Source organism: Saccopteryx bilineata, chromosome 5 (genome assembly GCF_036850765.1).
Source record: "Saccopteryx bilineata isolate mSacBil1 chromosome 5, mSacBil1_pri_phased_curated, whole genome shotgun sequence".
Lineage (NCBI taxonomy): Eukaryota > Metazoa > Chordata > Mammalia > Chiroptera > Emballonuridae > Saccopteryx > Saccopteryx bilineata.
The window spans coordinates 102841670-102857807 of record NC_089494.1 but is presented as its reverse complement, the minus strand read 5'-3'; the positions used below and the strand labels follow the sequence as shown (position 1 = coordinate 102857807).

The 16138-nt window shown below is 38.0% G+C and overlaps 1 protein-coding gene across 1 annotated transcript in view; it reads left to right on the top strand.

Annotated features, from left to right (window-relative positions):
- Positions 1 to 16138, top strand: part of THSD7B (thrombospondin type 1 domain containing 7B) — a 1096947-nt gene that overhangs the window by 824286 nt on the left and 256523 nt on the right. Inside the window, exon 15 of the mRNA XM_066232872.1 lies at positions 308 to 486. Coding sequence (XP_066088969.1) covers positions 308 to 486 — 179 coding nt within the window. The remainder of the gene's footprint in view (positions 1 to 307; positions 487 to 16138) is intronic.

Here is a 16138-nt window from a genome sequence, read left to right as displayed (position 1 = left end):
GAAAAGAGATGGTCTCAGTAGCCCTGAACTGCCTCATTCCTTCTTATCAGAAAGCAGGACTAACAGTGCACTTTTCCCTGCTCTTTCCATCCCAGAATTGTCTATGAAGTAAAAAGATGGCACATATTTGGATTGCAGATGTAACCATATATATATCTGAGAACTTTTGTCTGTTTAATGGAGTAGAAAACTGTCAAAGTGTCAGTATTTTTGAGAAACTTGAGCTCAAATAATGGAACAGGAAATGAATTAGATTAATGCATTTTTATCAGATTTTCCTCCTTTCTCTTGAATCTTTTTCTTTCAGGTTATATTCAAGAAGAATGTGTCATCCCCTGCCCGTTTGACTGCAAGTTAAGTGACTGGTCCAACTGGGGGTCTTGCAGTTCATCTTGTGGGATTGGAGTAAGAATTCGATCCAAATGGCTGAAAGAAAAACCATACAATGGAGGTCGTCCATGTCCCAAATTAGATCTCAAGAATCAGGTAAAGTGCATGGAAAGGCAAATACAAAGCTAAATATTTATTTATTTTATTATTTTCTATTGAAATTGAAGCCATTCTTTTGTTACAAGCAGCTCATAAAAGGCTATCACAAGTTCAGCAAAGGGCTTCAGTAGACAGAAATTAATATAATAAATTAGTAATAGAAGCCTTGGCCACTCCTAGGTAATGTTGAATTCAGTGTTGATATTAGCAGTCATAATATTTACAAAAAATAAATCCAATTGATTTTAAATAATCGAGTATAATTTGATTATTTTTGATATTTTAAAAGTGATGTGTATACACACACACACACATACACACACCTATGTAGTAATGTTGAAAGAATATCAATTACTTTATGGCTGTAAATATAGTTACTGATCTCATACTTAAAAAAGGGTATTTTATATTCCCTTCACCTAATTCTTTATGCTAATTATATTGTTCTCAGCCTAGCCAGTGTTTCCATAGCTCTTTATGTCTCTTCTGAGGTATTTCTCTACCTGTTTCCCAGAAAGTCAAAGATGCTTTTATAAATGGAACCCTGAAGGATACCCTTCCATATAGATGTCTAATAAAGGGCCATCCTAAGCAATCAAAGTGGATTTGAGTATTTCAGCTGACTTTACCCATATGACAGAGTCTAAGATTTAGTTAAAAATTATAATAAAAACTAAATTTTGCCCTGGCCGGTTGGTTCAGTGGTAGAGCGTCGGCCTGGCATGCAGGAGTCCGGGGTTCGATTCCAGTCAGGGCACACAGGAGAAGCGTCCACCTGCTTCTCCACCCCTCCCCCTCTCCTTCCTCTCTGTCTCTCTCTTCCCCTCCCGCAGCCAAGGCTCCATTGGAACAAAGTTGGCCTGGGCGCTGAGGATGGCTCTGTGGCCTCTGCCACAGGTGCTAGAATGGCTCTGGTTGCAACAGAGCAACACCCCAGATGGGTGGAGTATTGGCCCCTAGTGGGCATGCCGGATGGATCCCGATCAGGCGCATGTAGGAGTCTTTCTGCCTCCCTGTTTCCAACTTTAGAAAAATACAAAAAAAAAAAAACTAAGAAGAAGAAAAAAACAAGTAAATTTTATCCCACAATTGCATACTGTCTATCTGATTAAGGCTGATATTTATATTTTAATCTAGTTAAATAGATGGAGAACAAGATAATGATAGTCAAAAGTTCTAATTATTCTTAAGAGGTGAAGTGTGTTTTATAAGGGTATGTAGAGCCTTTATACTCCTGAACTGCTTTAACAGAATAGCTACATAGGTTTCTATTACTTATTTTAGTATATTAATTTCTGTCCTCTTAACCCCATTTTTTTTTTTTTTGTATTTTTCTGAAGCTGGAAACAGGGAGAGACAGTCAGTCAGATTCCCACATGCGCCCGACCTGGATCCACCCAGCACGCCCACCAGGGGGGGCGACGCTCTGCCCACCAGGGGGCGATGCTCTGACCCTCCGGAAAGTCGCTCTGTTGCTACCAGAGCCACTCCAGTGCCTGGGGCAGAGGCTGAGGAGCCATCCCCAGCACCCAGGCCATCTTTGCTCCAATGGAGCCTTGCTGCAGAAGGGGAAGAGAGAGACAGAGAGGAAGGAGAGGGGGAGGGGTGGAGAAGCAGATGGGCGCTTCTCCTGTATGCCCTGGCTGGGAATCGAACCCAGGACTCCTGCATGCCAGGCCGACGCTCTACCACTGAGCCAACCGGCCAGGGCCTTAACCCCATTTTTTATTAGACTTTCTGTATAGGTTGTTTAATGAAAGAGAAATCCATGCATCTATTTATAATTAATTTGAATTGCATGTCTAGTCCTGTGTACTAGATTTACATACCCTTTATCAGTTCAAGACCAATACCTCTAGCTAGTTTTATTTTAGGTTTTGACATAGGGCACATAACTCATCAAAAATGAAAACTTATCATTCCAACAAAAATACTTAAATTCTAAAACAGGGTAGACTGTGATGCATCTCATATTTTAAGGTTACACGGCAAAATAATGACCCAGATTTTTCCCTCAGAGCAAATGTAAACCTATTGGGGAAAACAAGACAAAGGATCATGAAGTCAACATAAAATTTGCGCAAAAGCTCCACAGGTACAATAGTCTGGGGAAGGGAAGATTAATGATGATTAGTAAAGAGATTTGATTAATGGGAGGAAGGTAGAGCAGAGATAATCTGAGGAGATAAACCTTACTTCAGTACAAAGAAAGGAGTAACAGGTTTATTCATGGTTAGAAGGAAGACTTTCAAGTAAATACTCTGTATGAAGACTATTTGACCATCCTTCTGAGAATTTCCTGGCATTTAAAATGGAAAATAGGCCTGACCTGTGGTGGCGCAGTGGATAAAGTGTCGACCTGGAACACTGAGGTTGCCGGTTCAAAACCCTGGGCTTGCCTGGTCAAGGCACATATGGGAGTTGATGCTTCCTGCTCCCCCCCCCTGTTCTCTCTATCTCTTTCCTCTCTCCCTCTCTCTGTCTCTCCAATAAAAATGGATAAGTAAAATCTTTAAAAAAAATAAATAAATAAAATGGAAAATAACTACTAAGACTTTATCATTATAAATAATGTGTGATAATTCTTATATTTTTCTCAAAAACATCAATAGAAGCTAAATCTTTATAACACTGGTATTAAACACTAATTTTAATGCTAATTTTATAAAATAAGAAATTATCAAAAGAATAAAAGAGCTTTATTTGAGCATAGACTTTAAGACAATATTTGCAGCACGCAAAGGCGAATTTGCAGAAATTTGTCTATCAAATATGAAAGTTCAAATAAGGTAAATATAATTGGAATTCTGTTGTGATTTAAAGAAAACCTGTTCTAAACATTTCATTGACATATAAAACTTGTAACCTTAAGTAGTACAAACTACAAATTAACCCCAATTTCAACAATACTTTAGATAAATTCCATTTATTAAAATTAAGTTCAGGTGGGCCTATCTGCAGGCAATGTTTCTTTTAATTTTAAGAAAGGCATTATAACATCCCAAAGACATTTGTTTGTTGTGATGTCTAGAAATGAATTCTGAGATTTAATGATCATTAATGAAATTTAGTATGGTCTATATTCTAATATAAAGAGGTATCAGATATCTAGTATATATTTGGCTTAATTAAATTTGAATAGAAATATTTCACCTTAGTCCATACATTATGTTTTAACATAAATTAATTGATCATAGCAATAAGTAATAAGACTCCCTCTCACTTGTAAGTCTGTTAATGATAAGGGAAGATACTAATGTGAAAAATCCTAAATTTAAAAGAAACTCTCCTCAGAACAATTTCTTTTCTAAAGCAGGCACATGAGTGACCTGTAAGTATATTTGTGGAGAGGCACCTGTGGTGCCTTTCTCTTATATGTGGTACAACCCCCTGCATGTGTGTGTTATGTCATCTATATAGAATTATTTTGAACTTATCCACATTCGCTTAATCTATATAAAATTATTTTGAATTTATCCACATTCGCTTAATCTATATAGAATTATTTTGAAATAATTCATTTGAAAACAAATGAATTCATTTGAAAACATTCGCTTAATTCATTTGAAAACAAATATGGTTGTGAGTTATTTTCATTATTGAGGAACTATCCCCAAGCTTCTGATATTTATGGCGACTCTCCTTTAGGAGAGCCCACTATTTGTTTTCCTAAGCTGGAAATATGGTCTAGTTAGAGGTGCACCCACTGGAGGCTCTTTTGTAAAGTTCAATTTTACTATTGGCCATAAGACATTTGTCTTCTTTCCAATTGGTTTTTAGGTTTAGATTTATTTTTCTATTTTTGGAACCATATTACTACTCTATCATTCATTCACCCATAAGAGCTTAAATATATGTATAACTCAATCAGTATGAGGCACATATCTTTAGTGTGTGAGGAAAATTCAATATATGTCAGATTGAGCATAACATACTGTTTGTATAAAAATATTAAACCTTCTTTTGTGTATGTATTGCCTATTATGCATATGCCTGTTTCAATGGTAGTATACCTGCATTTGCTTATTCATTCTCCTCCTCTGTTTCTCTTTAGGTCTTTTTGGGGGCAAAGGCTGTCTTTATCCTTTTGTAATGCATTCAAACCCCTAGTACATTATCAAATTATATTCATTGGATGCTTAATTTTTAAAGAAGCCTTCTCTCTGGATTAGTGGTTAGATAGGTTCATAGAAAGACAAAATATATTACAATTCTGGTCTCTTTTGATGTGATTATTTCATTCAAATTCTCAAAAACATGAGCTATTCTAGAGGGAAGAAATAAGAACCTCCAAATTATTACTGCCCAGAGTCTTTCAAGACCTGCCTGAAAAATCCTGGGTGTTTGGATCCCCGCTTAAATCTAACTCAGTGAGAGAAGTGGAAAAGTTTGTATTACTTAACATACACAAGCTCATGAACTGTTCTGAATCCGTTAGTAAAATCAATATTTATAATTTATCATAAAACACCTCCCTTTTAAACCAAAACCTATCAACATGATAGCTCTTTCTCTGGAAGTGCCAAAATGACAGCAAAGTACTTGAGTAGCTTTCTGCTAAGAGTATTTGTGATGCTAAATAACTCCAGCATGCAGTTTACCCAAAGCTCTTATCTAAGTGGAAAACTTCTTCTAAATAGTTTAATGGATCATCATATCAGCTGGTTGATGCCCTTGATACTACTGCATATAATAAAATACATAATACATTTTAATTTACTACAGTCTATAATGTGTTGGGTGGATTTAAGTGCACTTGTACTATATATTTTTGTCATCTTTTTTCTTTTGGAATTCTGCTTAATAGAAGATTAAATATGGATATATTAATGCTTCATTGGACTTACATTTCCCTTTATGAGTTCTTCACACAATTGAAGGCAAGAGATTCCAGAAAATTATATCGTGTTTATATGTTACAAATATGTTTTCACAGTATGTTTGAATAAAAATCTTAGACTGAGATTCATTTCCTATGCTTTTAGAAATGCATGCTATCTATGTAAATACATTTTTGAAAGAGGTTTTATTCTGCTTGCAACAGCCTGAGAGGGTACACATTAAATATGTGTGATCTCTAGAAACAATTGATATTTTCAAGGTGTATTTTCTCCCCGAAGAGAAGTGGCCTATATTTGAAAATGATGAGTATAATGCATTTTATTTTTTATAGCATTTTACTTTTCATGGCAGGGTAATAATGTTTTAAAAAATACCTTTTTCCTCAAATATATACAGATATATTTTAGCATGAACATTTTTTTTTAGAAGAAGGCTTTTGAATGAAAAGTTATTTGTATAGAGAGATAGTTTTGGCTTATTTTAGAACTGCTTCATTAATTATTAGCAGCATGTTAGGATAGAGAAATAGAGTAACTGTCATTCTATTTGAATGTGTGTTTACCCAAGAAAATGTGGCGACACTTAAGGTTTATTTCAATTTAACCAATTTTGGCCTCCTCTTTTCAACTAGCCAGACTTGTACTTATTCTAACCTAATCCAAATCATTCCTGGCACAATACTGATCACTTTGGATTTAGCACTTTGGCAGGAGCCCCAGACTGTAGTGGATTAAGAAGTCTTCTTCTTGAGCATTAATATGGGAGATAGCCCTAGCTTATTCATGATTAAGTACATTCAGGTGTGCTGTTCTTCCATGGGTGGCGGTGGGGGTGGGGGGTGGTTGCATTTTTGGTTTAAGTATGAAATATCATATATCATAGAGCTAAGGGATGCAGAGTGACTTTTCTCAGGGTTATTTAAGATGATTTAATAGAGGCAGATACTCCTAAAACATTTTACCTTTCTCCAACTTAGTAATTATTATCCCAAAGCCCAGGTACACTACACCTCATCTCAGAGGTAGTATGAAACAGCTCCTAAGGGCTAGTGTTCTTCCATTTGTATCCTTTATGCCTGTCTGCCAACTCATACTTTGCTCTCAAGTTGAGACATTGTACTAATGGAGCTGAGTAGACCTCAGAGGAGAGGCAATTTTTCTTTTTGTTCTTGCCCTGTCACCATCCCTAAGAAAAACACTTTTTTCTTCTCAAGAGATTTCTCTCCCCTGCATTTGTATTCACATATCCCCTATTCTTGATCATTCCAAATGCCCTCGGGCTTCTTAAAATCTTTTGAAACTTTGATCATTTTTCTTGAGAGCTGCCTAAGTCATTGATGAGAAGCAGTTTTTTTGTACGAACTACTCACTCTGTCTTGCATTGAATTGTCTTTTTAACTACAGATATTGCTACTCTGCATGTATTCAAACTCACTTTTAGTTGTTCAAGATATTCTGTGCACAACTAGAAGGCTCTGTGCTAGGCTGTCCCTAGCATGGTTTTCAGGATTGTCTCAGCGGAGATAGCTGTGACATTGTGAAGCCGGCACATTTTTCCACATTTTGTCTTTGGAATTCTCTCAGTGTGCTCCATATCTCATATTATCCTTAGGCCCTGAATTCTTGAACTCCTGAAATATGTAGTATATTAGATAACATCAGCTTTAGCAGAAAATCCCATCATTCGTGTTTGCAATTTTGAAAAACTGTCTTCTTAAAATCAAGTGCTTCAAGTAGAAATTCTCAAGTACTTTTCTAGAAAGAAATATTGGCAAAATCTACTTTTTATATATTTTCTGAACCATCCTGTCATTTAAACTTTTTAATATAGAATGTACATGTCCCTCCTTCTTTAATGTCTTGAAAGAAGAATATGGATGTGACCATCACCATAAGCTTTTGGTTATACTAAACATTCTTGTTAGAAACTTAAATAGTGGGCTGATGGGAGTATAGCAACTTCTTAAAAATATAATTTGTTTAAGACCTATTTCAACAGAAGCTTCTAAATGCCAAGCTAATTCTTTTTTTTAATTGAGATATAATTAACATGTAACATTATGTAAGTTTAAAATGTAGAATGTGTTGGTTTGATACATTTGTATAGTATAATATAATTACTATCATAGGATTATCTAAGGCCTCACTCAGGTCACCTGGAAGTGTTTCCTTTTTGTGGTGAAAACATTAAGGTCTGGTTCTTAGGCACATTGAAGTTTATAATAAGGTATCACTAACTATAATCACTGTGCTGTGCAGTAGATCACTAGGACTGATTTATCTACCAGTTGTAAAAGTGTACCCTTTATATTTTCAAGCTTTTCCCCTATATTAGGTCACTAGAAATCAAATTACCTAGATCCAGACCAGACCCTGATAGATCCCAGCAGAAAAGCATTTACTGAATCATGATTTATATTTTCTACTTAAGAGTCAAGATAAAAAATAGTCTCTCTGAGAAGTGTATCTAAATCTTTGGAAAACCAGAGTTCACTTTTTTCAAAACCTTTACTGATTGTAAGAATAGAAAAATCACTGTGGTTTGGAAAAAAGTTGGTATAAAAAGCAGTTTCCCAAGGCCCTGCTCTGAAGACTGGTCAGTCTGTTACTGTGGACCCAGGAGTGTGTATTTGTTAACAGAGGTTGTTTTGCTGGTTCTTCTGATGGAGCAAGTTGGTGAACCCTACCAGAATGAAGATTCTCTGCACAGAGGCTACTGCTTCTGGTGAGTTTAGCTCAGGGAAAGATTTGCTCTTCGGTTGACTTAGCCTGCCCTTTCCAGTCTAAACAATACACACAAACACAGTTTGTCAGTCAAAGCAAATCTGAGGGAAACTCCGCACCCTAACCCCATCTCATTTTAGAGAAGAAGGGTTTAAGGCTAGAGGGATGAGGCTAAGTGTTGTCTAACTTGACCCACTGATGAAATAAGGGGTTAAAAGTCAATCAGGTATAAAATCAAATGCTACCTAGCCACCAACTAGCTGTGGAAATATAAGAAAATTATTTAATCTTCCTGAGTCTCAGTTTTGTAATCTGTGAAATGGGTGTAACAATGGCAACTACCTCATACAATTATTGTGTAAATATAAAATGAAAATAAATATGAATTTTCTATATTGTTTCTTTGCATGTAGTAAGTGCTTGATAAATATTAGGCAAGATTATTTTTTCTTGGTCTCTGACTTTTAATTTGTTTCAAATTCAGTTTATATTCACCTATAGAATATTGCCTTATAGAACTAAAATATATGGACTGCTTTTCTTTTTATACTTATCTATTCAAATATTTAAAGTCAAATAATTTAGTTGTAATAATTCAGCTTTGTGGCATAGTAAAAGCTAATGTCACTGCTTCCTATCTGGGACATCTGTTTATTTATTTCTAAACAATGTATTTGGCATTGCACTACTTTTTTTCTACTGGAAAAAAGGAATATAACTTTTACATATTTATAGCTCTTTTCTTATGAATTTAATAATCTTAGAGTCTTTATATAAATGTTTTTATTAAGGAGTGTAACCAAAAGTTACACAAATCATTATGACTAGAGCTTTAGAAATTTTCACAAAGTGATCTTTCTCATCCAATTATAATCCAAGTCAAGAAAGGATATAGTTATTCCTCAATATCCATGGGGGATTGATTCTGAAACTCTCCTAGAATTCCAAAATCTGTGGATGCTCAAATCCCTTATATAAAATTGTGTAGTATTTGCATGTAACCTACGTACATACTTTAAATCATCTCTAGATTACTAACAATACCTAATACAATGTAGAACCTATATAAATAGTTGTGAAAATAAAATTTTTAAGAGAAGAGCAACAAGAAAAAAGTCTGTACATGTTCAGTACCAATGCAACCATCCTAGGGCTAACTACATAGTACATGTCAGCAACATGTCAAAAACTTTTTTCCCAAATATTTTTGGTGTGAGGTGGTTTGTTGAATCGGTGAATATGGAACCTATGGCTATAGAGGGCAGATTGTCCATTATCAGTGTCTCAGATGCTCTCTTCGTATCCCATCTCCTTCACTGCCACTTTCTCTACCATGTAGCACCAATTTTTGACGTTTACACTATAAATTAGTTTCTGCATACTAAAGCTTGACGTAATTGAATTTTGTACTTTGTACTCTGTAAAGCCAGTAGCCGTGGCCACCATCACAGTTGCCTGGCCCATGCAGGTTCACATTAGATTCAGACAGACGGTAATGAAACAATGGAACCAAGAACTAGTGGGCCATTAGCTTTCATCCTAGCTTGTACCCAGCGGGCAAGAAATACACACAGTGGGAAAACACATCCCTTTCCATTCAGGGCTCCTAAAGCCACTGACTTATCCAAGTTTCCTAGAATCAAAGGTTTCTAGCTCACCAGCCTTTTTCACCTCTGTTCCCCATCTCCTTCTCTCTGCACAAACTCTGCACAAACTGGATTCTCCCTCAGCATTCCACCATCTTGGCTGCTTTTCCTGGCCTCCTCCACATGGCCTTTTTCTGCTCTCCTTTCTTTGCTCTCTCCTCTAATACTAATTTCAGAAACCAAGAGAGCAAGCTCCTTCTCTGCCCCACTTTATAGTGTAGAAATCAAAACCTTTAATCCAATATACAAACAAGGAAGTCTCTGATACAAAGTCACTTATCTGAGGCATAATGGGATTCCTCATGAGTGTGCATCACCCACATCATGCAATCAGTCAAGGGTGTGGGAAAAGCTTAGTCTTAAAACTAAGCCTCAGGCTATAATGACCTGGCCTGTCCATATAACAGCCTGTCCCCCACACCCAATGTAAACTATAAGCAAACAAACATACATATCATATTTACAAACTTATTTGACCAATATACTCTTATGTCCACCTTTTTTCTCCTCTACATTGTTTGTAAGAGTTAGCCAGGTTGTAAGATGAAGCAATATGTTGTTCATTTTTATTTCTTTATGTTATATCCTTGTGTATTGTTGGGCAGATAAAATATATTATGCTCACTTTGTTAAAGATGGCGCTACCCACGTCGAAGCCCGTAGCCCAGGTGATGGTATTGGTTGCCCTTCTTGCTTGAGATGGGTGTGATTATATTAATGTGTGTTGGGGGTGGGCTGTGGGCAGACAGGATCCTTGTAGCCTGGGGCTTGGTTTTGGTACTAAACGTTTCCCACGTTTTTGATGTGAGGTGGTACACTCTCATGAGGAATCCCATTATGCCTCAGATAAGTGACTTTGTATCAGAGACTTCCTTGTTTGTATATTGGATTAAAGGTTTTGATTTCTACACTATAACGTAGGGCAGACAGGGAGTTTGCTTTCTCTTGTTTCCTGAGATTAGCATTAGAAGAGAGAGCACAGAAAGGAGAGCAGATGAAGGTCACATGGAGGAGGTCAGGAGAAGCAGCCAAGATGACAGAATGCTAAAGGAGAAGCCAGTTTGTGCAGAGAGAAGGAGATGGGAAACAGAGGTGAAACCTTTGATTCTAGGAAACTCAGATAAATCAGTAGCTTTGTGAGCATTGAATGAGTGGGTTTCGGAGCCCAGTGTGAGTTTTTACTTGCCAGCTGGGTTCAAGCCAGGATTAAAGATGATGGCCCACCAGTTCTTGGCTCCGTTGTTTCATTACCAACTCTCTGAATCAAATGCGAACCCGCATGGGCCAGGAGGCTGTGATAGTGACCGTGGTTACTGGCTTTACATGTATATTCCCTTTTATTTTTTGTATATGTCACATATTATCTATTTCTGTTGTTGATGGATGAGCATCTTGATAGGGTTGCAGGTGGGGGCCATGACCCCCTCCTCATGGACAAAGGGACACTGACAAACTAGATGTTCCAGATAACCTTCCGCCAGGCATCCGGGTGACTAACCCGGGTGTGGAAGGTCCCCTAGCTTATTTACGGTTAATCTTACATAAATCACTGAAAGAGACATTTTTCCTTAAAAACTACCAGCCTCCACCCTCAAATCCTCTATTTAACCCTACGTACGGGGGGGGGGGGGGGGGGGGGGGCGCTGCTCTCCCTTAGGAAACAGCCTGGCAGGTTTTCTCTCAATAAAGCCTGTTACACTGGGCTTTCGAACTCTGATTCATTCTATCACATCTGATTTTTTTTTTCTCTCAGTTTGGGCTATAACAAATAACACAGCTCTGAGCATTCTTGTACATGTCTCTGGTGCTCAGATGAGAGCATTTCTTTCACATACATACCTAAGAGTAGAATTTCTAACTCATAGGATAAGCATAAATTCAACTTAGGCAGATAATTGGCATTTTATTTTAACTTGTAAAATATTACAGGTCTTCTTATGTACAGATAGTATATAATTCTAGATAACAACATGATAGCTGACCTATCTGACATCAGGAAAAGAAATGTGAAAGCCATACGGCTGCATTAAACGCTTGTTTCAGCTCTTCTCATATCACCACACAGCAGTGACTGCCCTTTACTCCCAAGCCATATCTCTGTCCCCAAAGCGAACAAATACGTGCACTTTCTGCAGGCCTCTGCTCCCCTCTCTCCTGAACAACCATCACAGCCACTATTTCCTCTGCTTCTGATTGTCTCTTTTCCCCCTGCCACCAACTCTCTTCCTCACGGAGCAGTCTCAGTTCACTTTCTAAACCACACACCTATTCGTAAAATCTTTCCTGGATCTCTTGTTAACTTTTGGATAAAGTGCACACTACATAATGCTCTTTTTAGGAGAGTCCATGACCTGTCCCACCCACATTTCTCGGAACTCAGTCAGCAAGGTCCTTGGCCAGGGAAGCTGCTGCTGGGCCAGGAGGAAGAAGCCCCTTCTATTTTTCTATCTCCTTATTGGCCTCATACAGATTTTCTCATAAAGAATGATGATTTCGCCTGACCAGGTGGTGACGCAGTGGATAGAGCATCAGACTGGAACGCGGAGGATCCAGGTTCAAGACCCCGAGGTCACCAGCTTGAACGCGGGCTCATCTGGTTTGAGCAAAGCTCACCGACTTGGACCCAAGGTCGCTGGCTTGAGCAAGGGATTACTTGGTCTGCTGTAGCCACATGGTCAAGGCACATATGAGAAAGCAATCAATGAACAACTAAGGTGTCACAACAAAAAATTGCTGATTGATGCTTCTCATCTCTCTCCATTCCTGTCTGGCCCTGTCTGGCCCTCTCTTTGACTCTCTCTGTCTCTGTGAAAAAAAAAAAAAAAGGAATGATGATTTTATATTCTAAGGATATAAGGATAATCTTCTAAATCAATAGATTGATGTCTAATTTGGTGTCTTTTAACAGAAATTGCCTTTTAATTTGCAATTCACCAAACATTTTTTAATGGAATTAGTTATTTGGATTTACTTTAATGCCCTTTCTCTGGAAGCTAATTAACAAATTCTCTCTACATTGGATTAAAATTATGCTACACAGTCATTCAAGTATAGATTGCCCAGGGCAGCTTGAAGTTGTTGCTTCCTTCCCTGAAGAGAAATCTCTTTCTCTTAGATACAAGGCAGGGAACACTGTGCTTATCATCTAAGTTGAAAGCAAGTATGGAACCAATTGCAAAATTCGCTTGCAAAGAATATTCCAAAACAGCAGGATTGTACAAAGCCATGTTATACCTAATAGACACAATCTTGTCATTCTTACACCGGAAGGTAAAGTAATTTGAGTAGTGGTGTTAGAAAAGAAGTTTGAATTGAGCTGACCCTGCAATGCACTCTTTGAAATGGGGGCCAGCAGGGACCATGTGTCAGTAACCAGAATAGGAGACTGAGTAAAATTGCTGTCTATTGCTCTGTATTGGAAGCAAAGGAACACAACTAAGTTGAAGTTATTATTGATACAGAATTTTATTTTTTATTCATTTAAAAAGAACATTTGGTACTGCATACCTGCATACGGTGTTTACATATATGTTTTTTACTTCTATGTGTGTCCTATCTGATCACCTATTTGATGCTATGTTTTCCTTCCCCTATCCCACTCTTTCCTTTTACCCTTGCTTAGCTCTCCTTTTTTTATTTCTTTTATTAAACTTTATTTCATTCATTCATTTTTAGAGAGGAGAGAGAGAGAGAGAGAGAGAGAGAGAGAGAAAGAGAAAGGGGGGAGGAGCAGGAAGCATCAACTCCCATTTGTGCCTTGACCAGAAAAGTGCAGGGTTTTGCACCAGTGACCTTAGTGTTCCAGGTCGACGATTTATCCACTGCGCCACCACAGGTCAGGTCTAGCTCTCCTTTTTTTACTGTATGATTTTATAATTTACTTTTGGTTTCAGTTTTTGACTGTGTCTCTCTTTGCTACCCTCAAAACAGATTGCCCAGTTCTTGATGAGTACCTTGAAAACTGATAATGGTGTTGTCTTAGGTTGGCTTCTCCTGGAAGCAGAGCCTAAGGTCAGATTCAAGAACAAGAATTGTATTTATCAAGTGCAGGGAACACCATTAGGGAAGTAAGAAGTGCCATAGGAAAGGGAAGGAACACCAAGAGTTGTCTCATAGTGGTCGCCAAGGCTTAAGGTTGTGGGGAGCTCTGGGAGACTGTACAAAGTAATTTGTACATGCCCAAGATTTATTGGACTTGAAAGGCTAGTAAGTCAGGACAGTCATGGGGAAATTTCTGGGAGTTCTTGCTTGAGGCAAACATTAAGTCTGTGTTCTATGGGCTAAGAATAGGTAGCCTTCCTCAGTTCTGGAAAAAAGCTCATAGGCACAGAAATACAGATACTGGCAATTGAAATATGGCCAGAGCATAATGCAAGTTTGCTACTGGCATTATCCCTATGTGATTTAAAGAGTCTACAGGCATTGAAATTGCTCAGTTGGTTATGTTTTCTCGGAGTAGTATATTCTCTGTGCTGTCTATGTCATAATCATAAGTCTAATTTTTTCCAGTAAAAAATAATCTTTACCACTGGTCAGATAGGTATAGACTTAGGTAGTTTGCATTTGGGGTAAAATAGATTGATAATCATATGGCTGTACAATCTCATCTGGTCTCCCCTGAAACTGAGTTTATGCCCTTCATGGAAGCTGGAGCAAGGTGATGGGAAAGAGGAAATTGGGTACAGAGACCAAATCATGACCTGACTTGTAAAATAGAAATACATTAAATACGTATTTTCCGATGGCTTTAGGTGACCCTGTGTTTTGTTCGTTCTACCCCCGCCAGGGTCACAACCCACAGGTTGAGAACCGCTGGGATAACTGTATGCTAGAATAACAGACAGTTGAAGCTGGGAGAAACCTAAAACCATCTAATCTAGTTGTCAGTCATGGCCTCACAATAGATTTGCTTTAGAAACTGCATTGTGGTGCCCCAACATTGACCAACTACATCAGAATTTTGGCTGGTGGGATCCAGTTATCTATGCATTAAAATACCCTCAGGTGAGGATTGTCTACTATATGACTAGGGCTAAGAACTGTTATCAAATTGACCCCATCATCTTGTAAATGAGGTAACTGAGCTCAAGGACGTGACTCAACCTGATTATGAACTACACAGGGCCCTGCCTCTCAGTGCACTGCTCCTCCTATCCTCTGAGTGCCTCTTCCATCCAAATGAGCATGACTACCTAAGAAATGTTCACTACATGTTAATTATTCTCTTAGGAAAAAAGGTAAGGGCACATTGACCTCATCCTGCAACATGTCTTTGACAATGGCTCTCTCTATACTGTAAAGACAAATGGGAATTACCATAAGCAAGTGACCTCTTTTGGGAGATGATTTAACTGAACAAGTGGACTCTAACAACTGCCTTTTCTCGCCCCTGAGAGGACCTCCTGTGATTGTGCAAATACCCCTGAATACATAGGAAAATAAAAGATAAGGTATCTGATGAACCTGTGGTTTGGGGTGGTATGATATTGTAGTAAATGTATTTTGTTTTATATTATTTGATGAATAGCACATCTGTATCCTCATGCTATATAATTAGGGACATGGAGGGAGACCTATATAAAAGTGATAAGGTGGGTAAAATTATGAAAATATATGATGTTAACAGGGGCTCTTAGCAGCAATATTTTATTAATGAGCTCTGGTAGCTTTCAAAAAGAGATACTGTAGAAATAAAATGGAATTCAAGGTAACTGTAAATGTTTTGGAAGGCCACTTTAATTCTGTGCACCTGTGCTATTATTCATTCATGCTTCCATTCTTTCAGCAAATATATTGAGAATAATTATGTGCCAGCAAGAGATATTGATGAAGCTCATTTTAACTGCTGCTCAAGGAGTTTCCACTGGAAGCTTGCATTCCTGGGGCCTCAAGTGATTGCTTAGATAGGTTAAAAAGTGTACAACCCTGGCCAGTGGCTCAGTGGATAGAACATCGGCCTGGCATATGAGCATCCTGGGTTCGATTCCTTGTTATCTGCTTCAACCATCTGCTTCTCCTCCCTTCTCCCCTCTTCCCCTCTTCCCCTCTTACAGCCAGTGGCTTGATTAGTTCGAGTGTGGTCTCAGGTGCTGAAGATAGCTCTGTTGGAGAGCATCAGCCTTAGGAGCTAAAACTAGCTTGATACTCGCACATCGGCCCCTGATGGGGTTGCTGGGTGGATTCCAGTCATGGTGCATGGGAAAGTCTGCCTCACTATCTCCCCTCTTCTCACCTAAAAAAAAGTATGGATGGTAAAGCTTTAGATGCTCATGGTATCAGAACTGCATTACACTTTTTAAAAATACACGAAACCAGTTTGGCCTCAATCAGCAAAATTACCTGTTCCTCTTCTATAGTAAGATGATTTGCAACAGAAACCTCCACCTAAATTGGCTGAAACAATAAGGAATACATTACCTTATATAAAAAGCAATCTAG